General features: G+C 40.7%; 1 protein-coding gene across 3 annotated transcripts; it reads right to left on the bottom strand.

Moving 5' to 3' along the window:
- Positions 1 to 7,032: 7,032 nt before the first annotated feature.
- On the bottom strand, positions 7,033 to 25,262 carry LOC122970553 (zinc fingers and homeoboxes protein 1-like). 3 transcript variants are annotated; one of them, XM_044336733.1, is made up of 9 exons: positions 24,905 to 25,262; positions 24,723 to 24,780; positions 22,153 to 22,635; positions 20,450 to 21,079; positions 17,462 to 17,588; positions 15,048 to 16,301; positions 11,706 to 11,837; positions 9,627 to 10,132; positions 7,033 to 7,235 (listed from the first exon to the last, which is right to left on the bottom strand). In XM_044336733.1, exons 3-8 carry the CDS (start codon positions 22,509 to 22,511, stop codon positions 9,635 to 9,637), a joined length of 3,000 nt encoding a protein of 999 aa, XP_044192668.1. In that variant the 5' UTR covers positions 22,512 to 22,635; positions 24,723 to 24,780; positions 24,905 to 25,262; the 3' UTR covers positions 7,033 to 7,235; positions 9,627 to 9,634. The 3 variants fall into 3 exon arrangements, with proteins under 3 accessions (XP_044192668.1, XP_044192667.1, XP_044192669.1); XM_044336732.1 differs by lacking the exon at positions 24,723 to 24,780; XM_044336734.1 differs by lacking the exons at positions 22,153 to 22,635; positions 24,723 to 24,780.
- Positions 25,263 to 26,858: the final 1,596 nt, after the last annotated feature.

The raw sequence follows: 26,858 nt of genomic DNA, 5'->3' as shown, positions 1-26,858 counted from the left end.
GCGTGTTCTTGAGCGTGTGAAGCATTAAACACGAGATTTAGTCCTCATCAGTCGGCCATATAGACTCGCACACACACGCACGCACGCACACGCACGCACGTACACACAAACACACACAGTGTTTATGTGTGTTAGCAGAAGTAGGTCAGTAGTGAAAGGGTTCTCTGCTGTCCTCACACGGCCTCTGTTCGGCCCGTCACACCACTCGTGTCGACTCTAATTTTCTCTTCCTCATCCCCCCTCCTCTTTTCCTCCCCTCCCTCCCCTCTATCTCCCCCTCCCCCTCCTCCTCCTCCTCCTCCTCCTTCATCCCTTTCTCTCTGCTCTGATTAGGAAGGGAACAGGTCCCACCCCTGGTTCAGACGGGTCTTGTGCAGGTTAACTCTTCAGTCGCTGTCTATCTCTCTCTCTCTCTCTCTTTCCCCTCCCTCCCTCCCCCTCTTCTTTCCTCTTTTTTCTCCTTATTTCACCCTGAAAACAGTCAACTTTTATCTCCTGAGGCCGGCGGTCTGCTTGTGTTTTCACAGAGGCCCTTGCCAGACCATTTGCGGCGTGTAACTGGTGTTTTAGAGGGAGACCCGATGCCACAAAATGGGGCAGAGCTCGATGTTGTGAAGACAGACATGAATCAAGCTTTTTCTCCCAAATTAATTCACTCACTGAAGCTAAAAAGCAGCGCAGAAAAGAGGAAAAAAAAAAAACGTCTGAGTGGCACCGGGTTTCCAGCCAGTGAACTTCCAGGAAGGCTGGATAATGCCCAGATCTGTGAACAAATGGTGTATTACCTAACCCCAACCAGCTTTACATGATTTACAGTAGAGTTAAGAGAGGCGGGTGTTTGAGCTCACACCGCCATCTGCTGGAGGAAACAGGAACAAGAAGACAGAGCCTTCTCTTTTCACATCACCAACGTGCCAAAACGCCCCAACATGGCTTCCGAAAAATTTCTCTGGCAACCTCACGGATAAATTCACCACAAATCAAGACCGAGTTTAACCATAAAAAAACCAAAAAAAAACACCAAAAAAAAAGTCCCCAGAATATAAAGGTCAGGCTGTGAAACTGGACCGGGTGAAAGGTGCAGAGAGGTATGCAAAGGCAGCGGTTTGATTTCTGGAGAAGAACAGTATGTTCTCTGGACTGGTTAGACTGGTTTCTATGGTGCTGCCGGTTTCTATGGTGTTTCATCAGGCGCACTTGGCGACGGCGGTGAATACCTTGAATGATTCAGCACGAAAAAAAAAAAATACTGGCTCATGTGTGGGAACCAGACCGAAGGAATGAGGCTGAAAACAAACAGCACGAGGAGGAAATATGTGTTTAAAGGTGAAATTTAAAAGACTGAGGATGGTTTTATGAGATGATTTAAAAAAAAACAAAGGATTCACAGGTTTTTTTTGTAATAATAATAATAATAATAATTAAAAAAAACTGTTTTTGAGACATTTAAGCAATGTGATGCAGCAGCAGAGCAGAAGTCACCTTCTTTACAAACTGTTCACAGCAAAGAGGTCAAAGGTCAGTTTGTTCTACGACTGTTAATGAACTTAAAATAAGTATTCAGATACTTATATAAAAGTCACAACACTGTAAGTTAAAAGTCCTGCATTCAAAATGTTCCTCAAGTTAAAAGAACAACAACAAAATGTGCTTTAAGTATCAAAAATAAACACTCATAATGCAGAACGGCTGCTGTATCTTGATGTATATTAGTGTATAATTATCATTGTTATTATTACAGGCTGAGTATTTGTGTAGTTTAATCTACAACGATTCATCAATACAGTCACATCTTAATCTGGTGGAGTAAAAAAATACAATATTTGCCTCTAAAAGGAAGTGAAACAGGAGTTTAAAATAGAATAAAAGATAATATACCAGTTACTTTATATCTTGTGCCTGTTTTTGAGTGTTTTGTTGTTGTTTTTTCCCCCACTATTCTCACTATAATAATATTAATACATTTTATTTATGGAGTGATTTTCAAGATACTCACATACACTTTAGACAAGTTAAGAAAAAATCCAAAAACACACTAAAAGCACATTAATCTCACATTAAAACAGTTATAAAAAGGTCAACTTTGACCTTTTTATGTTCATTTTTTTAGTTAGTTTTTAATATTTTATCCTAATTTTATATTTATTATAATGTTTTGGTGTTTCTTTGCTCTGTGAAGCACTTTGTAACCATTGTTAAGTAAATGTAGATAAGACTGAAATCCACCAAAGTCTCAGTTAAAGTCAAACTATTTTATTGTCTGTAGATGATGCAGATTTTAAATGTTGTTTGCTTTAAACTAAGTTTCATTGAGCTGTATGAGAAGAGCAGGGTGTAACAGCAGGGTTAGTTTATGAGCATGTAAAGTGAAGATGCTTGTTTGCTTAGAGACGTTTTTTCTTAAAACTGATGTAGTTTTTAACGCTGAACGAACAGTTTTGCACAAACTCATTCGGTTATTTTATCTCAGGCGGGCTGCTGCACGTCACTTCTTATTTAACGTGTTTCTGTTGTAAAGTTTGATGTCGAAGCTGCTGCTTTAATCCGAGATGGTTTTTCTCCTGCAGGAGACAACAGAAGTAACGCTGACCTGGACTGTGGAGACAGAAAGGTCAGATTTATATGTGACTGTCTTTTCATGCTGCTGCTGTCACCAGAAACACTTAGATTATTACTATTATTTTATAAAACACTTGTCATCCACCCGAGTTAATACAAACTACTCTCTCCTGCTCTTTTAACTTCATTCTTTGATTAAAAAACATTTAAAACTTTTTGAGTAGATTGGTGTATTTTCTGTTCTGATCTTCTCCTCAGTCTCGTCTGTTTGGAGCTGAAAACGTTCAAGAGAGCAGCTTCAAGTTTCTCAGTTCAGGTGAAAAGTCAAAACAGTTGATCTGTTTCACCAGGCTGCTCTTCCTCCTGACTCTGCTGCTCTTCCTCCTGACTCTGCTGCTCTTCCTCCTGACTCTGACCAGCAGCTGATCTCTCTTTCTGATTTCAGACCAGCATAGAGATGACACTCAACCTTCCACCTCCTGACTCTGGTGATCAGGCGTTTTTATCAGGTAACACATCACCACACCAAAAGTCAAAATCAGGGCGGTGCATTGTTTGAGTTTTTTTTTTTTTTGATATGATACCTGAGTTTTGGTGCCGACAGAAAACTTTGTTTACATATTTGTTTGAGGAATATAAATGTGTTTATATTCTTTCTTTTTATTTGATAAAATAAGTTAAATGTTAAATGTTGTGTGAACACAAGCAGCCGTACGAGGACGTCGTCTAAAAGTGAATCTGACCGGATGTTTGACAGTTTGATACTCTGTGAAAGGTCATAAAAATACTACTGAGGATACACAGCTGTAGTGTAAATACAGAACTGAAAGCTGATGTCCTGTAGTTTTTTAATAAATAAAAGTATCAACACTACACAACAACTAAACTAAATCTAAGTTATTAATGTTTGCTGATTATGTTAAAGGTTTGTTTACGTCGGTGAGAACAGGATGTGTTGAACAGAAGCTTTTCTCTTCTAGAAGTCAAACTACTTAATTACTCACTTTATGTCAATATACTATATATAAATGTATATTTAATTGGCCAAATTCAAGATTCAAGCTTTAGCCTTTATGTTTAAAATTTCAACAGAAACATACGCAGCAGGTGGATGTAACGCCATCGTTCTTATTGCACAGCAGGTTAAATAAAAACTAATATAACCAACTATTTTCATCATTAATCATTTAAGTCGTTTTACAAGCAAAAAACACAAAATAATCTCCCGTTCCAGCTTCTCAGATGTGAGAATTTGCTGCTTTTTCTCAGTTTTGTGTCATGAAATAAAGTCTTGGACTGTTGGTCGGACTTCAGGAAATGTTTATGGACATTTTTTCACCGTGTAAATAATTTTCTCTTTAGTGAAAAATCTTTGCAAGCTGGAACAAGAAATTGTTTTTGTTGTTTTTGCTCGACTTAAAACAATTAATCAATTATGAAAATAGTCATAAACTTTCTGTCAGTAGACTAATTGTTCCAGCCCTCGTTTCAATGAGAACTTTATTAGGAACATCTGTGTAAATCTAATACAGCAGTACTGCCGTAAATTCTACTTTTATGAAGCTTATACGTTTCCAGCTTTGGTTGATATTGTCAGAAAAGGTGATAATTCTACTTCATGTTTATTATTGAGGTCGTAGTTGCTGGTGGTGATGCACTCTATACATGAGGGCAAAATATCTACTCATAAAGTAGAATTATCACCTTTTCTGACAATGTCAACAAAACTGAAGATGTATAAGCTTCATAAAAGTAGAATTAACGGCAGAGTTGCTGTATTGGATTGAACAGGTGTTCCTAATAAAGTGCTCGGTGAGTGTAATAATAATATAAATTTAAAGAAAAAAAAAAACAAACCAATAATCAAACCCGTTTCTCACTTTTTATTTTTTTGCTTGCAGACAAAAAAAAAAAAAAAAAAAAGATATCCATAAAAGTCCAGATATAATAAATAAATTAACTACTAAAAACTGTTGGCTATTAAAGCAATTTAAAGAATGGCAGAAAAAAAAAAAGGCTTAACTTTTGCAAAAATTACAGAGCTCATAACAAGGATCCCATATCGCTGATGAAATCATTTTAAAAAGTTCACCACCTCTCTACCCACTGATTGTTCTTTGATGTTTGCATATCCTAATAGAGTCCTACGTGCTTCAGTAAACACAGGAAGAGAGAGCAGAGAAAAGAAAAAAATTTTTTAAAAAAAAGCTTATTTCTTTCTTTTTTTTTTTTTTCTTCCCCCCACACATACGAAAAAGTTTAAAAAGTTCCTGTGGGAACCGAGCCAAGTGCTTGTGGTTTCTTGTCCCTAAAATATCTGTCTGTAATTCTTGTGGAAAACCTGAAAGATATTGTTTACTAGTTCACCCGTATTTGAGGAAATAAACGCACTAATAACTATGTCTTTTTTTTTTTTCTTTCTTTCTTTAAAAGTGATTCACTTACTTTGGTGGCGAGGACAAAAAAAAAAAAAACCCAGAAAAGAAAACGCCATCTGAAAGACATAATTATTATTGTGTACTAGTATTGAATTCTCTAGAAAAAGAAAAACTGTCTTAAGTGTAAATGTCACAATCTTACCGAGTTTGTAGCTTAACTGACTGAGGTAAAGTTGCCTGTTTCCTGAAGTAGAGCACACATGCCTTTTTTGTTTTGTTTTGTTTTTTTTTTTCCTCTTTTGGACAAGGACACAAACAGTATTTGGGTTCAAATCCCTTTCAAGTCGATCAACTCTGTTCATTCTGCTTAAAAAAAAAAAAGACTCAAAAGATGAAACATTTTGGGCACAAAAAAAACAAAAAAAAAAAAAACAGTCGACTGGTGTCTAAAAAAGTTCGATCTGTAAACGCTGAGAAAGAAGAGATGCTTCTTTTTTTTCTTTGATATATTTTCCACAGAGCCTTAATGCAGAGCTGGACGTTAAAGGAAAAATCCACCTCATGATTGACGCAGGTTCCATCAGATTTCCTACATTTCCCAGAATGCCTTTCAATTCCTTTCACTTGCTGCTTTTAGTCAAAGTCTGACATCTGATGGACATATGAAGAGAGCTGCAAACTGTTTGACAGACAGGGAAAAGACTGCAACTATTGATTATTTTCATCATTGATTAGTTGTTGGGTCTATAAAATGTCAGAAAATGATAAAACATGTCAATCACTGTTTCCCAAAGCCCAAGGTGACTCTTCAAATATCTATATATAAGATATTTAGTGTAATCGATTCATTGTTTTTAGTCATTTTTACAGTAAAAATGTCAAATTCCTCCTTTCTAGCCTGCAATTTGTGAGTATTTCCTGCTTTTATTAGCTTTATGTGATAGTAAGTTTAATATTTTTAGATTTTGGACTGTTGGTTGAACAAAACAGGAAATTTGAGGACGTCACCTCGGCTGTTAGGTGCGATTTCACAGACTTAACAATTAATCAATAATGAAAATCATCGCTATTTGCAGCCCTATGTGTTACATTAGATTTCAGTTAAATTGTGGGATTATTTATATCCACTATGTAGGGGATAAAAGCTCTGATTAGACATTTTAACAACATTAAAATGCACAATGTGTTTATTATTAAAGAGAAGAGTTTTAAGGTGGATTTTCCCTTTAAGGAGTTTGCGTGTTCGGCTGCTGTGTTTGTGTCATTTCCGTCTTTCAGCGATTTTGTGTGTTCGGAGGTAAATTCACAGACTGAATTGATGTCGTTGAAACTGAATGGACCCAAACACCTGCAAACATGGAAATTATCACCATTTTTCAACAGAACTCATAATAATAGCATAATAATATTATAATGGATTCGATCCCCATTACATTACGCCGTCAGGAGCAAATCACTTGGAAAAAAAAAAAAAAAAAATTACAAAAAAAAAAAGTTAAAACATCGATGTGGAATTCATTCCAGCACAGATTTTTTTGATTTTTAAAAACAAAAACTTATAAACAGAATGGCACTAATTTGAGTTGTCTATTCACAAAAAAAAAAAAAAACAGTGTGGTTTTAAAAACCTTTTCTTTCAGAACAGCAAAAATGTTTTCATTGCTGGATTCGGGGAGATCACGTTCCCTTCAGAAAAAAAAAGGTCAGATGGTTCCTCCGTTATTCAGAAAAAAAAAGATATTTTATTCAGGAGAAAACCAAGAGAGGTCTCACCTCTTAGAAATGTTTTGGATTTTTTTTTTCCTTTATACAAAGTTTACCAAAAAAACATTGATTTTTTTTTTTTTGTTAGAAAAATGACAGAAAAGGCCAAAACAAAAGCCCTGTCATTCACACCAGAATACAAGCCTTGTTATTTGTACAGGAGCAGAGCTGGAACTTACTCTCGTGGTGTCGCTGTTTTTGGTGAAAGGCGTCGTCCTGCGCGTTCAGGTTGGTCCCCAAAGTTCATCAGCCAAAACAAAAGTAAATCCTGATGCTTTTGTCCTCTTTTTTTTTTTAATTTTTTCTTCCTCTTCTTCTGTCTTCCATCATCTCAGTGCTTCTCAGCTGCATCAGGACACAAAGTTCAACTCGGCCACCGGACGCTGTAACCATCATCATCATCATCATCCGTCTGAGCGGTGAATCTGTCTCGGCTTCCTGCGGCACAACTTCAGGTCCCGACCCGCCGGCTGAGAAACACTGACATGTATCCTCCTGCATGTTGTCTTCACAGTGGGGGCAGCAACTTTAATCCTATCAAATTAAAAAAAAAAAAAAAAACATTATGACAGGAAGGATGTGACGTAGCCAGCAGCTGCTCAATAAATATCATTTTAATGTTAAAGATTCAGGAAATTCCAATTATTGCATCTCTTCATTATGGACAAAATGTGCTTTACAAGTTTTTAAATCCTCTTTTTTCTGGATCTCTCAGTTAAATTTCTGCAATTTTTGATAAATATTCATCACGTTGATGCTCCAAATAAACCTGAAACTGAATATCAGGTACAAAACAAACCTGTTTTAAGGACTAATTAACAGTTTTCTTTGTTATTTATCTCATTTTAAGAAGACATGACACTTAAGTTCAGGTTAATAATGTAAAGCTACGTATTTTTCCAGATGCATAACTTCACTCATCCTGTCATATTGTGTTCCTGTGCTTCATTTCAAATGATTCATCTATTAGATTCAATAACGACAGAATAAAATCGGAGCGAGAGAAGATGAAGGTGGACGTCACATTTAATCTTTCTCTTGTCAACAGAATATCAACTGTAACAGTAACTGCGGGGTTTGAACATCCGCCATCGACTCCACTCATCAAATCCTTCATTGAATGTTATTATGTTTATATCTCAACATTTACAAGTAGCTTAAAATAACTGAAACTAAAAATGGATTCTCAGCCATCTTTTGCTGGCTGAGAATCCAGATATATATCTCCAGATCCAACATGGAACCATCACTAACAGTAAAACACTGTTTACTAACCGGGTGCATCAGCAGCAGGATGTTAAAAAAAAAGTTAAAAACTTTAGGACCGCTTACTAGCTTTATTTTGTCAAAAATCAATTTGTTACTTGAAATTGGATTTGAAGCAATTTCAGAACCAAACTAAAAAAAAAAACCTTGTGGATAAGAGAAAAGCCTGCAGACGTTCATTATGATAAATAATTTTCATGGACTGAATGTATTTGATTTTACTCAAAAACCTCTGATGTAACAGAAAAGTGTGAATGGCTGAAACTCCAATAAAAAGGACCCACATGTGAGCTGGGCATCATTTTTTTGATACCTTAGTTTGAGAAAAAAAAACACTCTACTTTTACATTTATCAAACTAATACAAACTTCTCAGATGTTACAACAGCTGTATAAGAAGTTAAGTATGATGATGAATTACATGATGGAAGTGAACAGACATTAAATACTGGACAGTTCTTGGTACTCTGATACGGAAACAAGAGGTCTTGGGGTTCGATAGCGTCACATCTGAATCCCTCAGTGCGTTTACATGCAGGTACGTATCCAGGTTACTCAGAGAAACCAGGTAACGTGTTTACATGCAGCAGGTCAGTAACCAGATTTCTCTCCTACCACCGACCTCATTGGTGGCTACTGATTTTAACTATTAGTGATAGAAGACGTTGGTCAAATGTTCAGCGGTGGAAACAGACTTATTTAGACTTTTTAGGCTACTTTGTTTCAGTTTTAGTCGAACTTTGGATGTGATTATTTTAAATATGAGGACATACTGCTCCGTTTAATAACATCTTCCTTTCATCCAGCTGCTCTGCACAGTGCTCTCCCTGTCTGCACATCCAAAATTAACATTTTGACTCACCTGCCAAGCATATTTTTTACCAGCTAAAATAATAAATTGTTCTTTTGTGTCACATATACATTTGTTTCAGTACATTTCATTGAGAAAACAAAGTATTATGTTGAATACAGACTTAAAGAAGAGGCCAAAATGTTTTAATATATTGATCAAATTTATTTGTAGCACATTTTACAACAACTATAGTTAACTAAAGCGCTGCATTGGGCTTTGAGCACTTCCAAAACGTGGGTGACCTACGCTCAACTCTGTACCTGAACGCCTCCTGTGTAGACGCACAGATGGACCAGTCGCTGCTCACACTACGCTTTCTGTGCAGACACAGCGTCAGACCGTCTTGAGCGCTCCTACAGTTTCACTGCACTGTTTAGATGCATAAAAAACACATACGGTGGTCGTGTCTACACTCTATAGAGACATCACGCCAGATATTTTATTACATGACTATTTTTGGTACAAACATTTACCCGCCAGTGTGACGGATAGCCTCCCAACACCAAACAGAAAATCTACCTGCATTTGGCGCTTAGCGGGTGTTAATTTCAGAGCCTGTGCGCACTTGTAAAGAGCAGATTAGAAACCCACTTACACATATTCATGGCAGAGTAATCAGCTGACTGGAGAGAGCCGACTGTAACCCGTTTACTTCAGTGCACGTAAACAGGCTGTGACTTTTCTGTTTACAAGCTCTGGTTCAACTCACAGTTTTTTTATTGTGTGAAAATCAGTGAACCAAACACAGTAAAGCTAACTGTCACTCATCTGGACCTCTAACTGTAACTATGAGTGTGTGACTCTCACCTGTCTGCTCATGTCTGCTCCTCTGCCTGAGGCTGTGATTGGCTGACACCTTGAGATTCTTCCTGGATCGTTTCATTGTCCTCCTCCTCCTCCTCCTCCTCCTCCTCGGCGTCCTCCCTCTCCTCCTCCTCCTCCTCCTCCTCTTCCTCCTCCTCCACCTCCTCTTCGTTGCAGTCTTCGTCTGATGCCTCCTCTCCTTGTTCTTTCACCTCCATCTCCTCTTCACTGTCTGCATGCTCTGCTGCTCCTGCTGCTGCCGCCTCCTCCTCCTCTTCTTCTTCCTCCTCCTCCTCCTCCTCATCCTCCTCGTCCTCCTCCTCTCCCTCGGCTTCCTCCTCACTGAAGGGCTCCTTGCCCTCCTCCGCCCGCCTGGCGGTCTCGGCGAACCAGTCTCTCACCTGCTCGTAGCTCATGCTGGACTTTGCCACCAGATCGTCCAAATCTTTCTCACTCAGGGCTCGGTGTTTGAGGTAGTAGTCCTTCAGAAACGACTTCCCGGACTTCACCTTCAGGAGGGAGGAATAAAAAAAAAACTTTAAACACATGACAACACATCAAAGTAACAAACTACTATCCATTAAAACATTTTCCAGTTAAGTTGAGTACAAACTGAGTAATTTCCTCTCTGTTCATTCAGTATAAGCATGATGTTGTTAGCCTGTTAGCTTAGCATAAAGTTTGGAAGCAGGGGGGGACTGCTATCCTCAATCAAATGAGTAAAAATATAAACTTCTAACTGCTGCAAGTGTTTTCTCATTAGCTGGCAAGTCACTAAAACTTCCAAGAATGATCAGGGATTTTATTCAACCTCCATTTCTTCCTTTTCTAGTTTCTACATTTTAAATACACAAGATGTAAACTGTTGGAAGGCACTTCTAGGAGCAGTGCTGGTCTAAAGGTTAGAGAAGCGAGCTCATGACTGGAGGGTCACAAGCTTAGAAAGTGAAGAAGAAGCACTCGGTTCCTTGAGCGAGGCCCTTAACCCCGACTGCTCCAGCGGAGCCGCTCAGTGCCCAGCAGATCAGACTATGAAGAATTATATGAATATGAATAAGAATGTGTAACTGTGTGATCAGGGCTTTCCTGAAAAAGAGAGTATTGCTCTCAGTGAAATTCCTCTGAAAGAAAAAAAAAAAAAAAAAAGTGGAGCAAGGGTAAAAATGTTGGATCAGTCTCTGTTTCAAGAGCGCTGACTCACTCATCTGACTGTGAGTAAAATAGAAAAAGTCATGGATTGGTAATTTGTTTAATTCATGTTTTTAAGCCACATTTTAATGAAAAGGAACACAAATCTAGATCAAGTTAAGTTGCTTTGTTAGTGTTACAGATAAAGGGTTGCAGGATGTACTTTCTTCTCCTGTCTAGTGTAAAAGTATTCAGCCTACTGCTTTAAGGAAGTAGAGGGAAGGAGGACATTCCTAAAGGTATTTACAGACAGAAAGCAGAAGCGGGTCGATTTCATATAAAGTCGACGTGAGGCCGCAAGTGGACACTGAGCAGCCAGCTCAGGTTGTCAAAAGGCCTTAATGCAAGGTGAAGGAATAAATAAATAAACTCCAGTTCATGATCGTATAGAGATGAGAGGGGGAAAAAAAGGAGGGAAACAATAAAGAACTGGATTTCCAGGTGAGTTTTGAGAGCAGTCAGAGGCTGAAATGAGCTGCTAGCCAGCTACAGCTTTAAGGTGAATTAACCTGGACTGTAAAATAAACACTCCAGAGGTCAAAGTCGTGTGAATGTATTGAGGTGAAAATGAGCTTTGAGCTATTTCTGAACACACTGTAACACTTAATCCCATGAAATGAGAACCTGAAATTCATTAAAAACTTGTGTTTAAATAACTGGCATGGACTATATGTTTTTACTTTATTCGAATATGTTTTTTTGGAGTTTTTTTTAGAAGTTAGAACATGTAAAACTGCTGCTCTTCAGTGGCGACTTCATTCTCTAACTGTCTGACACCAAAAACCTATTTCAAAAGGAAATACACACTCACTAACATTTAAGACGTATTGGTACATTTTCATGTGAACGTTCTTGTATCAGGTGTGAATAAACTGCACACACACACACACAGACCTTGATGGTGGTGACGCCGCCCTGCGGGGAGCGTTTGCAGGGATACGGCCGGCGTGTTCTCCTGGACCAACCCCGGAAACGCTTCCTGGACTTCTTCTGGCTCTTGGCTCCACCGTTGAGCGCCTCGTCCACCTTAAATCCACCAAATATTGATAAATGTGTTAAAGCAACTGCAAGCAAGTACTGTTACTGCTGCTACATCTATTAGTAGGGATGCACGATATTGGATTTTTTGCCGATATGCCAATATTTCCAACTCATTGTGGCCGATGCCGATATATACACATATTTTTTTTTCCAGCTGGCTGAGGAGACTATTATACATGCAAGAATAGATTGTACTAAGAATGATTAAGAAAGACGATATATGAAGGAAGAACTTAGGAAGACTGGAGTTCAGGAGCTCAGCATTAAAACTTTAATGAACCTGCCAAGTGGGAGGAGCAGTAGAGTTTTCTTTGAGTTTATTAGACAGACAGGATTAATGTGTAGGATTTAATCTCTGGTCCACACTCCGGAGCAGAAGGTGGCGGTAATGCACCTAATACACTGGTTGCCAAACAGAGTGGTACATCCTGTCAGCTGAAGTGTTTCCTATCTGTGCAGCCGAACATAGCAGCTCCTCGACACCCGTCAGACCCGCTGCTTCTTCCCACTTTAACCTGAATAATAAAGTGGGACTCTGGTTGGATCCACATGGAGAGCCGGGGCTAACGTTAGCTGAGAGGCTAGCGGAGCATTAGCCACAGCATGACCGGAGGGAAGCACAGCCAGCTAGCCTCCCAGCTAACGTTAGCCCCGGCTCTCCATGTGGATCCAACCAGAGCACCGAGCCCCGGTTTGTTATTCAGGTTAAAGTGGGAAGAAGCAGCAGGTCTGACGGGCAGCTGAGTGAAGCGCAGCCTGCGGAGGAAGGACAGGGACCGTTGGGATGAAACAGTCCGTCGAGGGGAAGCGCAGTCAGGCGGTGGTGGAGATGACGACATATCGGCCTCTCATAATCGGCAGAATTTGCCGATGCTGATATTTAATTTTAAAGCTTTTAATCGGCCGATATCGATGGCGCGCCAATAATATCATGCATCCCTAAATATTAGTTATTGAGGAACTACAGTATATAACAAAACTGAGTACAACCCTGGTCAGTATCACTGAAATGTTAAGTAATTACAAATCCTGCCCATTTAATACACATTTATTTGTTTTTAGACAAAAACCCAGGAAGAATGAAGCCGATTCATTGACTCATTAAACTATAATTAAAGGTCTTTATTTAAGAACGAACTGCAACAGAAGTCAACTCATCCTTCATTAGTGAGACTCTGTTCTTTTATTTTTTAATATTTTATTTGCTCGTCCTTGTTTTTGATGAGATTGATCGTCCTGGACAGGATGATACCAGTCTACAACAACCACTGCTGAGACTGGTTTTCTATTGGATTCAGGTCAGGGGTCATACTGGGCCAGGTCATAGTTTTAGTTTGGGATCATTGTCATGTTGTCAACCTTCTTAAAAGGGATTCATCTTTTCATTCAGTACTTTCATAGTTTCATCTATAAACGTCGTCTCTCCTGCAGCCTCGTATCAACACACTCCCTCCTCCGTGTTTAACGCTCGGCACTATGCAGTCACTGTGGTAGTCCTGGCCAGGTCCACGCCAAACACGCTGGACCCCGTCTGATCCAAACTCATTTATTTTGGTTTCATCTGACCAAAGAAAGTGCCGCCAAAAATATTCATCAGCCTTCTTTTCATGTTTCTTTGGCAAAGTTGAATCTTTGGCAGTTTTGTGCTGTTGTGTAAGCGATAGTTTTTCTTTTTTTGGACGTCTGCCGTTGAGGTTGACTTCATGTAACGTCCTTCACGCTGTCTGAGCAGTCACTGAAACACCAGTTTACACAGATCGTCCTCGTGCCAAGTCAGAAGCGCTCGCCCGTCTGTTTTTCATTGCGAGGCTGCATAAATAACGAATCGCGCGTGCCGACGTTTCACGAGGACGACCGCCATCACACCTTCTGTTATTGGTCACATGCGTCCTCCTGTACCTCCTGACCACTGCTGCAGCCTACTGATGATCTTGTATCACTCTCACATCTTTATGAAGTCTCACAATCTGGTTTCTTACTTGTTCAGGGCAACTCCTCCTCATCATCATCATCATCATGTGGAGCCATGAACTCAGGCCAAAACTGAGAAAACTGATGTTCTGTTATAACCTTGTTCAATTAGTCTGAACTGGAAGTCACTGTTGTAATCACTTTAGTTTCAGTGGTCACAGGTTTACTCACTTCAGTTGCACTGAGTTTGACGCCTGTATTTTCAATGTAGTCAATCTAACCTGTTTGTTTTTCATTATAAATAAGATCTAACTCAAATGCTTTGTATTACTGGCCGCCGCCTTTGTTTAAAATTGCGGCATGTGATGTTTATGGAAGGCAGTTGCAAGCATTTTTTGATATAATGACTAAATAATTACCTTTGCGAGATGAACGTGAAGTATATTATGAACTTTCTACGCCAATGTTAGCGGAGCAGCGAACTCCAGGACCGGCTGACCGACACACACTGAAGCATTAAACAACGTAAACCAACTCTGAGGTGAAAGAAAACAACTCCGAACAGTGTTTCACCTCAGAAAACCGTGCGCCCGCTCAGCGTGTTGGACGGCGACGTCTTTCCCTCGGAGCTGACGGTGCAGCAGAGAGAGGCTGCTGGAGACATGACGCCTCCGCCCTCAGTTTGTTATTCTCATACAGGCAGGAGACTGTAAAATGCTTTCAAATTAATTAATGCAGTAAACTTTTTAAAATAAAAAAAGGCTGCGGACCATTTATCTTAATTGCCAGTTATGTTTCATTTAGTATTTCAGTGGACTGAGGACCCCGGTGAATGATTTGGCACAAAGTATAGTGGAGCAAGAGACTGAAAATAGTGTCGCCTTTTCTGTTCGTTCAATTGAGAATCGATTCTGAACCAAAGTATCGTGACAATATCGAATCAGGAGATGAATATATCGTCCCAGGACTACGTAGCACGACCCTTATTATATCTCTATTGCTATCTCTATATCTGTCAAATCATTATTTTTAAGTGTACGACACTCTAAAGGTGTACGCTACACCTCAGATGTTCTTCAGCCTTTGTCCTAAGAACATCCAGGGAAACCTCTGCCTAAAAATACTACCATCATTGTAAGATGATACATGAATCATTGAACATTTTAGTGATATTGCACAGAGGTGTACTGAGTTTTGATGCTTTCCTTAAATTTCACAAAGATAAAGAAAGTTACTCGGACACTAAATTTGACGTGATGTAAAAGAGGAACTGAGCGTGTGCACCTTTCCACTCTGGTAGAGGTAGTACCACTTCAGGTTGCTGTTCTTGCAGGCGTAGCGCGTGTCTCCAAACCAGTTGACGATGTACGTCCTCGGCAGGCCGCTCTCCTCCGCCATCTGGTCGTACTCCTCGGCCGTGGGCCACTGCGTGCGGACGAAGGCCTTCTTCAGAATGTGGAGCTGCTCCGGCGTTTTCTTCATCGTCTTCCTGCTGACGGGAGGGGTGGTCTGCCGTTCCTGAGCTGAGGACGAAGGCACAGCAGCTGGTTTCGCCCTCTCGCCGTCTCCCTCGACGTCTCCGTCTTTCAACTGCGCGCCGCAGGGCATTTTCCGCCTCTCGGTGAACCAGGCGTCCACCTCGCGTCTCGTCAGCTTCGTCTCCGCTCGCAGCCGGCTCAGCTCCTCGTCGGAGGGCGTGTCTGATTTCTGAAAGCTGGCCTCGAGGATGAGCAGCTGCTCCGGAGTCTTTTCCTTGAACTTCTGCGGCGTGAAGTCCGGGAAGGCGTGGCGGAATTTGACCCGCGGGTCGCTGGAGGAACCCGATGACCCCGGGGTGTTGGCAGAAGTTGGGGAGCAGTCGCTGGCGTCGTCGCTGGAATCGATGACGATGGTGGTGGTGGTGGTGGTGGCGGTGGCGGTGGCGGTGGCGTTGCTGGTGTTGCTGTCGTTAAAGCTGCCGCTGTTGTTCCTTCCTCCTCGGCTTCCTCCGGACGCCACCGCTCTGCTGGACGGGGATTCACTCAGCAGGACGCCGTGGTGGTCCTTCGAGTTCCTCTGGTTGTAGCGCGTGTCACTGAACCACTTCTTTATCGCGCGTTTGGAGAGTTTGGTGACCTGCATGAGCCGTGAAATCTCCGCCTCGGTGGCAAACTGCCTCCTGCCGTAGCTCGCCTTCAGCTCCGCCAGCTGCTCCTTGGACTTCTTCGGTTTGGTCGCCGCCGCGTCCAAACTGAGCGGCGTGCTCGCTGAGGAAGCTGACATTTCAGTCTTTGATTCTGACGTCGACGGTTCGGCGGCTTTAGGCTGGTTGCCGGGGACGCCCGCGACTGTCAGCGTGATGGGAGAGGCGACCGGCACGGTGCCGCCGTTACCGGCCACCTGCGTGAGGACGAGACCCGGCTGGCCGACGATCTGGCAGGTCTGGAAGATGGACTGCAGGCCGTTGGTAGCTGCGGCGAGGTTGGCAGGGATGACGGTGATGGTCTGAGGGACGGTCTGCACCGTGCCGTTAAACTTCTTCCTCCTCGCCTCTTCCACCTGCAGAGAAGAAGAACAAAGTGTAAACTGTGCTGTCAAGGTCCATTTAGAAGCTGTTCCGGAGCTTTTGATCATATTACATGATCTTCATCAGCAGATCTGTGTTGGCGTAAAAGGTTCAAAGTTCATTCTTAACCTCGGAAACAGCAGTTGACAATTTAATCTCACCTCCAGCTCCAGTTAGACCTGACAACTGCTGATGAAGATCATGTGATGTGACCGAAAGCACCAGAACAGCTTGAGGTGAGATTGTGAAGTCTACTGCTATGTCCAAGGTCAAGAACGGACTTCTTGAGAATGGATCTTAGCCGTAGAAAACTCTATTTTTGACATGTCGCTTGACGCCAAGTGATAGATTTTAAGCAGCAACGTAATTATAAATTGTGTAAATAAACACACAATATTTGAAACAAAAGCCCCAAAAATTTGACAAGCACTTCACATCTGACTCGAGAACAGTTTACGTCCCTCAGAGAAAACTAAACAAAATTTAACTGGAGGCAAAAGATGGTAAAAGCTTAAAAACTACAATAAAATGTCACCACAACAAACTGAAACAGCAGAGAAGGAGAGGCAGAGAGTTACACAGCTTAAAAAAAAAAAAATCAGGTCACAAAAATCGATAAAGACATCATTACATTACAGCAAAGTCTATAAAAATTACTTTTATGAAGTGATTTGATAAACGAGTGAGAGTCTGCCAGCTTCACGCAGGTCCTTCCAAAGTGTTGTGGAGTTAATAAAACACAGTCGCTGCTGGCTTTTAAATCTAGATTTTTTTTTTTTTGGAATCAGCTGAAATAAAACCAAAACAACTGCGTGTTTGTGATCTGACTCTTGTGTGGGGTCAAAATATTTGCTGTGTAAGATAATGTACCAGGTCTAATCTAGTTTTATAACCAATTAAATGTAATTATTAAGAATCCACTTCATGTCTGATACTAATGTGACCTGATTATAATAAAAAATCTGAGCATCTCCAGACATATTTTAGGTTTTTCTGGGCTTCAAGGCTTCTTGGTCTGAAGTTTTCTGACATTCACAGTAATTAGAAAACATCAGACGCCACGTGAGGTACGAAAGTGTGAAACTGCGGCCTTAAATAATACAGGATAAGGAGGATGTGGATGTGGTGTGAAAGCATCTCGTGAAGCACCGACCTCCTCCGGCGTCCAGCTGACTCCGTGTTTCAGCCTCTGAGCGGAAAACCAGACCTTGATCTGCTCCTCGCTGAACTTTGTCTGCGACGACAAGCCCATGATCTCCGACACCGAGGGATACGGGAACCTACGACACAAGAGAATCGTGATGAGTTTCCTGGGAAATGTAGCTCTGTAAAGCGAGCTGTTCACTTACGTAGGAAAGGAATAAACAAAGCCCGTAAACAATAAAACGATGACACGGTGACTGTAAATAGAGACCGACGCGGCAGCTGATTTATGTGATGCCATTCCTGCGGTGTCAGACTGAAGTGAAGACATTTCCAGCGCTGGTGAAAGCAGAGACGTGTGTGTGTGTGCGTTAATCACGGCAGACGGATCAAGGTCGTCTGCTTTGTGTCCGACCTTCACGGTCCGGATGTCAAAGTGCTGTTTGTGTGGAGTCGCTCATTAAACCAGCAGGAATTACTTTCAATCATCCAACTCCTGATTTCTGTCATTATAATTAGAAGAGATATATCATTTCATACAAATCTGAAACACATGACGCTGTAAAAGTGGAGCCAGGAAGCGTAACGCTGGCGAGATCAGCGGGGGCGGTGGCTCGCTGTCTTTAGGAGGTTCCTGGTCGGCTGCTCAGAATGAAACATGAGGATTTAATGGAGATTTATGATGATTGTGAAAGTAAAATAGGTTTCATGCAGCAGAAGCTTTTGGCTTTTTTTCCTCCTAAAAGTGTCAGTTTGTTGTTGGAGCAGCTGATAACAGCAACAGAACTGTTAGAATCTGAACACATTTAGTTCAAAAGTTTATAGATTAAAACCTTTATTTTAATGGAAGATGATGAGAATATTTTAGAGCCACAATGACTCATCCATTAATAGATACACAGAAAATGAATCAGCAATTTTTTCTTCATTTTTAAGTTAAAACATTTCTTATATGTGATGATTTGCTGTTTTTCTTTGTCATTTATGTCCGTGAATTGAATATTTGAAGGTTTTGGACTGTTAGTCAGACAAAATCAGCAAATCGGATACATCACTGTTGCCACTAAGAAAATGCACTTTTTTCACTATTTTTCAAAATTTCTTAGACTAAATCAAATTAATCAAGAAAATAATCAGCAGATTAATTGATAATGATTGATTCTCAGGATCTCTTGGATAGTTTTCTTGACAAAAGTAAAAAAAAGTGAAATGATGACGGCTTTTCTACTTCCGCCTACGACTCTTGTTCATCTCTAACTACAGAAGCTAAACTGAAACACACGACATCTGTGTTTACAGTCGACGTTATCCGGTCTGGATGTCTAGAGAGCGACACACGAGTCACTTAAAACTCAAGTTGTGCAGTAAAAAAAAAAACACTAATTAGGAGGAGTTTGCAAGCATTGTGCAGATATGCACGACTCTCTGTGAACTTCTGCATGTACTGACCTTGACAAAGGACATATAATGTCTTACTGTTCCGCATTTATAATTTTTTACGCCTCATTGCTTAAAAAAAATTGACCCTGATAAATACAGAGGGGGATGATCAATAAGCTTCTCTGCACATACATCATCATCAGCTGCTCGGTGATGGAGGAAATAACAAAGGTGATAATGAGGCCTTTAGGATTATTTATTACTGCTGGCTGTTAAATGTTTTGTATTCTTTGTTTTTATTGTCTTATGTTTTGTCACGTTATTTATCCAAAACATCCGTTTCTTTCTAACCATCTATCACACTGAACACATATTACCGCTGCGCTTCCAGAAGGTTTTGGTGACTCGCAAGAAACACGTTAAAATATCCTGACTTTGAGTCTCTGGTGCAGGTCCAGCTCCTACATTTCCCATGATGCAACTCAACAGTGCATTTCATTAGACGCTCCATGCTTCGTTAACACCCATGTCTTTTAAACATCATACAGCCTTTCTGTTTATAACCCCCGATGACATCACCATGACATCATGGAGTTTGTTTTCTCAGACTTGACGCAGTCATGGACTGACTGTGACGAGTAAAATCCTCCTTCCTCTCGTGTTTTACATCACAGGAACCATTAAAAAAAAAAAAAAAATTCCCGCAGTGCGTCATGTTAGACATATTTCCTCCCAGGCAGACGTTCATTTCAGGTCATCATCATCATCGCTTTGAACACAGACTTGCAGAGACTTGAAACTTTGCGGCGGATTGCTCTTTCATCACGGTGAACCGCAGACACCTTTACTTAATATCTAAGTTATATTATCACTGTGTGGAGTGTTGTAAGAAAACTTCATTATCGGAGTGTTGATATTAGACGCAAAACGACAAATCCAGATGATAAACAACAAGGTTTCATGAGAAGAATGAAGCAAATGTGGTTGATTGCATTTTAAAAAAGGCTGGTCTGCAGTAAAATATGCACTATATGGTGATTTTCTATATTTGTGTTCATGTCAATAAATCTCATGTTTGGATCCAAACCAACAATGAACTGATCTACTGACAAGTATCGATAGATCTTCTTCCTCTGTGCCGTTATTGTCCAAAAACTATTGGCTGCACTGGTTGACATGTTCCTTCATCACCATGGACACACACACACACGGTTCTGCAGCCAGAAAGACTCACTAGAGGACCAAATGTGGATTCATCCGCTGCTGAAAATAGTCCCAAACAAATGCACTATTTCCTCTTGTTTTATTAGTTAAAAACTACAACGTGCAGCTGTTTTATGAAATTACTGAGACTTTTTTAAACATAAAACTACGCTGTTTAATTCTGAGCTGTTTTTTTTAAAGATTTACTGTTTTCAGTGGGAGCCAATGAGCTTAGAGCTGAGAGACACAGACAGGGAAGTCAGGAAGTACTGAAAGATTGTTGGTTTTGATCTTCTCATGAAGTTTGTTTTATAGAAAATATAACCTTTAAAGAAACTAAAACATGCAAAAGCTGCTGTCAGACACTAAATGTTGACGTGCTGAGTTGTTGCCCCGCCCCTGCAGGTGCGGTTACCTGTTGTAGGCGCTGACCAGCAGGACGTTGTTGTCCATGGCCGTGTTGTAGGTGGGGATGCTGCTGATGGGGATGAGGAGCTGCGTCTGTGTCTGAGTGCTGTTCTGTTGGTTCTGCAGGGCGGACAGAACCTGAGCCAGCGTCCCCGGCGGCAGCACGGCGCCGCCGCCGCCGGAGCCGCCTTTAATCTGCAGCACGTTGGGGCTGTTGACCACGATGCTCTGCGGGACGGCCTGGACCTGCACCGGCGCGGAGACGGGGATGAGCCGGGGGGTGATGGCGGTGGGGGTCATCGGGGCGGGCGACAGCGTGGGCGGCTCCTTGTTCTCGTCGTCCTCGTCGTCGCTCTCCACTTTGATGACGTCGTCTACGGCGGTCTTGTGCAAGGCGGTGAACTTCTTGGGTTCCGGTCTGCTCTTGATCCTCATGATGGGCGTCTTGCTGAGGGCGATGCCTTTACGGGACGTCTCCTCCGCCTCCACGTCCTCCACTTTAACGAAGCTGCCGTCGAAGGTGAGGTCGTTGACCGTCTGCTGGAAGATGGTCTCGTTGTTCCGCTTCACCATCGTCCGGGTGAAGTTGTCCTCGCCGGGGTGGAGGCGAGCGTTGTGGGCCAGCAGCGTGTCATAACTAAAGGAGGAGAGTGTAGATTAATATCGACAAAGATTATTTTATCAAACACTCTGAGCTTTCACAGCTTTCAGTTTCATCTCAACGTCTTCTTCAGTGAGTGGAGCTGGCTTTTGTGTCATCATGTGACCTAAATGATGAACAGGTGGTCGTACAGCGAGAGACGATAACCTCTGTCTGTCTGAACATCCTCCTTGAACCACATTTAAAACCACTTCCAGTCAGTTTCAACTGGTGCAGCGCCCGTTCAAGACGCGTCTGTTCATAGCAAGCTGCTGATTCAACGCATAGAAAAACTGATGAGTATAAACACCGACAACATGAAACATATCATTCACATATGTTATAAATAATAAGTAGTCTAATAGTAAATAAATATTCTTTCCTCATTTCATGTAAAATAAAAGGTTGGTTTTGAACTGCTGGGCTCTGAGCGCTTCTAAAAACGGATGTACCTGAACGCCTCCTGTGTAGTCTCTCCCCACTGATCTGCTAAACGTGCTGCTAACGCTACGTTTTCTGTCTAGACGCAGGGTAAAAGTGTCCATTCTTGATTAAAAGCTCTGTTTTTGCTGTCTACCGACTCGTGTTATGCAGTCAGAACTCTGCCGACTGACTGCAGATGTCAGAAATAATGAAAAATGCCCCTCATGATTTCTTAAAACCTAAATCAACAAATCTACGGTTGTCACAATATAATTCCACCAAAAGTTAATGAACAATAAAACAGAATTATTGCTTAAGAAGTGTTGGAGGCTTAGAGGTCAGTAGAACTAGACAGAGCTGCAACTAATCGATTAGTTGTTTGGTCCATAAAATGTCCAAAAGCCCAAGGTGACGTCCTCAAATGTCTTTTTTTTTGTCCACAACCTAAAGATATTCAGTTTCCTGTCATAGAGAACTAAAGAAACCAGAAAATATTCACATTTCAGAAGCTGGAATCAGAGAATTTGGACTTTTGTCTTTTAAAAAATGACTCAAAATGTTGAATCGTTGATCAAAATAGATGGCGATTCATTGAAAAGTTGGCATCTAATCGACTAATCGAACACCCATTCACACGCATCTTCTACCTCTTGGTGTGGTAGTCACACTCCATGCAGACGTAGGAGGTGTTGATGACGACGTCGGGATGCTCCGCGTCCACGTGCATGGTGAACAGGTTGAGCTCGGATGTCTGGAAGCTGCAGTATTTGCACTCGTAGCCTCCCTCCGCCATGTTCAAGTCCATGTAGTGGTCTGACACCTGTCGGACGTCCGCCTCCTCGCCGCGCTCCTCCGACAGACCGCAAGCCTCCGAGGAGACGGTCGCTACGCCGTTACTGTCCTCCGGCTCGGCCGCCTCCGTCACGTCCTCCATCTCCTGATCCGAGTCCACGGTTTCTCGAGGAGGAACCATGCAGGGAGTGGTGGATTTCCTCCTGCTCGACATCCTGAGTTTCGCTTAGCGCTGCGTCTAGCTGAGTATCGAAACTGTCTCAGTTCAAGTCGTCCCGTCGTGGCTCCATAAAGTAGGACGTCATCAGTCGAAAAGTTTCCTTTGTTGTCCTTAATTCCTGAAGACAAAAGTAGCAAAGCATTATTTTATATGACTGTGGCGCAACGTATGTAAACGTTTAAGGCGACATTACCTGTTAATTATTTTCTTGATGAATTGATAAGTTGTTTGGTCTATAAAATGTTTGAAAATGGTGCAAAATGGTGAAAACTGTTTCCTAAAAGCCAAAGAATGTCTTAAAAGTTGATATAAATAATATAGCAAACATGTTTAATAAGGATCTTTAAATTTGGTTATTAAAGAATAACAACCCAGATATGTACTAAGTGAGACATTTCACATTTTTTTTACTTTAAACTTATCAGCTGACGTACAGTACCAGTCAAAAGTTTGGACACACTTTCACAGATTGAGAAAGTTTTGACTGGTACTTTATATCATCAGATATATATGTGTGACAAGCTAATATCTGCCTCACAATTTATTTGTCGGGCTCTGATTTTTATATCATTAGGATAAATGCAGAATTGATATGCGTAGACGTCATTTTCAGGCATATCAAAGGGGTAAAACTCTGCCTGACGAGCACTTGAGTGTGGATGCAACTAGAGCTGCAACAGCTGATTAATCGTCAAGTATTTTGACAATCGATTGATCATTTTCAGTCATTTTTTTAAAGAAAAAAAAAGTTCAAATTCTGTGATTTCAGCTTTATAAATATCAATATTTTACTTTTACTTTAGTCTCTATGACAGTAAATCGAACATCTTTGGGTTCTGGACAAAACAAGACATTTTAGGTTGCATCTTGGCTTTTGGGGAACATTTGCACCATTTTCAGACATTTCATAGACCAAAATGACTAATCAAGAAAATAATCAATAGATTTAATCAGTAATGAAAAGAATCGTTAGTTGCAGACCTAGATTCAACAATTGATCATTTTCATTATCAATTCATCTGCAGACCAGTTTCTTGATTAATAGTTTAGTCAATGAAATGTAAGAAAACAGCAAAAAATGGCCGCCACACATCAAAAGTCTTGTTTTGTTGGAACAACAGTCCAAAACCCCAAAAAGATTCAATGGATAAAATGTTGAAAACCAGCAAAATTGGAGAAAGTGACACCAGAGAATTTTAAATATTTTTGATTAGAAAATAGCTTCATCAAAATAGTTGCAGATGAATTTTCTATCGACTGACTGATCAACTAATTGTTGCGGCTCTACACTTGGGTATTAACTTTAGTATCTGTATGTTGTGTCCATGGCAACTAGATCTATTTTCATCCCTTATATTGCTCATATGTATGTACTATTTTTAAGTTACTAATCTTATCTATACCATGCATCTGCTGTGTACGGCCTCTTTGCTACTGTGACACTTTAATTTCCCTGCATGGGACCAATAGTAGTTATCTCATCTCTTATATTGATATTTGTTTGGTTATATTTCTTGTCCTGTTGGCTTCAATTAATCTTTGATCTAAAAATCTTGTTTGCTACTGAAAATCTGTGGTCAGTTATGCAAATTGTGCGTGATTGTGGTAAATCTGGTAACAATCATGGGAATGACCTTTTGACATTACAGCAACTTTTTGTGGAGCAAAGTCCTGATGTCTGCAGCCCTGTGAGCAAACGGATGATTCACTCGGAGCTGTTTATCCTTAACTCACGCAGGGCTGCATTTAATGATTATTTTCATTATCGATTAATCTGTCAGTTATTCTCTTGATTAGTTGTCACTGTTTCCAAAAACATCCTCAAATGTTTTGTCCATAATCTAAAGATATTCAGTCAACTGTCATAGATGATTAAATTAACCAGAAAATATTCATATTTGAGAAGCTGGAGTCAAATAATTTGAAGATTTTCTTCTTAAAATGACGATTAATCGATTATAAAAATAGTTGGCGTTTAATGTAGTAGTTGGCAACAAATCGATTAATGGACTAAGTTAATTATTGCAGCTTTAAACTCAGCTATCAAACTCTGAGGCTGCAGCAGAAAATGCACTTCCTGTCCCCGCACACGCGCACACACACACACACACACACAGACACACACGCGCACGCACGCACACAGAGATAACGCACTCTCTCTCTCTCACACACACACACACACACACATACACTGATAACACACACATCTCTCCAGCACCGTCGAGGCTCCAGTCTTTCTGTCTTGTGTCCTCTCAGCTTCTGTCTGGGAAATAAACAGAGAAAGAGGAAAGACAACAACCAAACGTCCTCCGAGCTAACGTTAGCTAGCCGGGTCTGAGGCTGCCTCTAGGGGAGAGGAGCCCCGTGTCACCCCGGTGTGTATTTACCTGGTGTATCGGCCGCTGTTTACCCGCATCCTGGGACAAATAGTGAGCTGGCTAGCGGTTGTAGCTTGGTAGCATCTCTGGTTCGCTGTGTTGATGCGCAGTCTTCCGCCTTTTCCCCGAACACACCGAGGCTCCCATCTGCTTCAGCCCGGACACAGAGCCACGCTAACCGCTGGGAACAAGCCGACTACCGCCCGGTAGCTCCCGTAACGGCCCGCACCGCCACGACTCGCATTGTCTACTCCGTTGCTTTGTTAATAAAAGGGACAGTTTATTAAAAAAGGCACCGATAGTTCACCGAATCTGACGATGGCCATTTTTTGTACCGCCGCTACAAGCGAGCAACGGCCGAAAATTATATCCGGTTCCGCCTTTTCAAAATAAAAGCTCGAACAAAAAAAGTTAAAGGACAAGTTCACAATTTTTCAAGTCTGCCTTAAAAACAACAGTCAGGAGCCCAAATGAACAGTGAAGAAAGTCTTCCTCGCTGTAATCATTCCTCATGTTCAGTCTGGCTATTAAAAGATTCCTTTCAGGGTAAGCAATGGAGGTCAAAATCCTCAGTGTGTCCACACAGTCATTTAAAAGTTGATGTGAAGCTTTTATGAGGCTTCAACAGTCTGAGTTAGTCATATCAAGTGGATATCTGACACATTTACAGTCTTTTTAGCATCAAATTCCTCGGACAGTGTTTCTCTGTTGAGCTGCAGGTGGAAGTATAGTAACAAAAAGAGGAACTTTGGTACTAAAAAGACTGTAACGTTGAAAGATATCTACTTGATTTGACTCATTTGGACGCTGAAGCTTCATATTAGCTTCAGATAAACTCTTAAATACATTTTTGCACACAAGGAGGACTGTGGATTTTGTAAGTGCATTATGAAGGGCTTTTCTAAGGGTCAGTATGAACAGGAGGAACGATTACAACAAGAAACACATGTTTCACTGTTCATTTGGTCTCCTGACTGTTGTTTTAAGACTTGACTAATTGTGAACCTGTCCTTTAAACTAGCTTGTTAAAAACCTTTCAGTAAGCACTATATAGGTGAAAGAATCAATAATAATAATAATAATAATAATAATAATAATAATAATAATAATAATAATAATAACGGAATAATACAAAAAAACAATATTACAGTAAACTGACTACTGAGGACAACAAATTGCAAATGTCCCTACAAAAACACTATATATTATCGCCGCACATTACAATAAGATTTCACAAACTATAATGTTTTACTGGGGAAAATACAATGGCAAATCATTAAAGATTACACATTCTATAGTATAAATGGTTTCAATCAATACAAAATTACCTGGTTGAGTTTATATACAGAACTAAAATTTTAAATACAATGTATGAGATATATCAAACACAAAAACACAACAGTGCAACGCCCCGGTATGGATCAGCTCATTGAATTTTACTTTGAACTTGGCATTAAGTATGCTGATATAGTACTACTGCTCAATAGGCATGGTCATATAATTAGTGAAAGTAATTAAACAAATTCTTAGATGAAGAAGTCTTACCAGATGAAAGCAGAACAGTAATCTGCAGGATGCTGTTGGGTTTCATTCGTAACCAGTTACAGTACTCAGGACAACTGCAGGGATACAGATAGATGTGTTCTAAATGTAGAGAATATGGCCTACAAGTAAGGGAAGAGGTATGAAAGAGCTGGATCCCAGAGGGATTTCACTGAGGAAACATGGGAACGCAAAACATATTGCAAGGGAATGCAAAAAAAGAAAAAAGAAATCTTGCCGTGACCCTTGTGGGGCTCCATAGCATTCTCATTATATTTATTACCCTTTTGTAAATATCATATGTTTTTAAGTATTATTTCATGTTATTCCTATTGAACTATATTTTTGGTGTAATTAATTTAATTAATGTTCTGCAGCTTTTTGTTTGTTTGTTTTTTATGTGCAACAATTCCCAAGCAGC

This window comes from Thunnus albacares, chromosome 19 (genome assembly GCF_914725855.1).
Source record: "Thunnus albacares chromosome 19, fThuAlb1.1, whole genome shotgun sequence".
Lineage (NCBI taxonomy): Eukaryota > Metazoa > Chordata > Actinopteri > Scombriformes > Scombridae > Thunnus > Thunnus albacares.
This window is presented reverse-complemented; position numbering and strand designations above follow the sequence as displayed.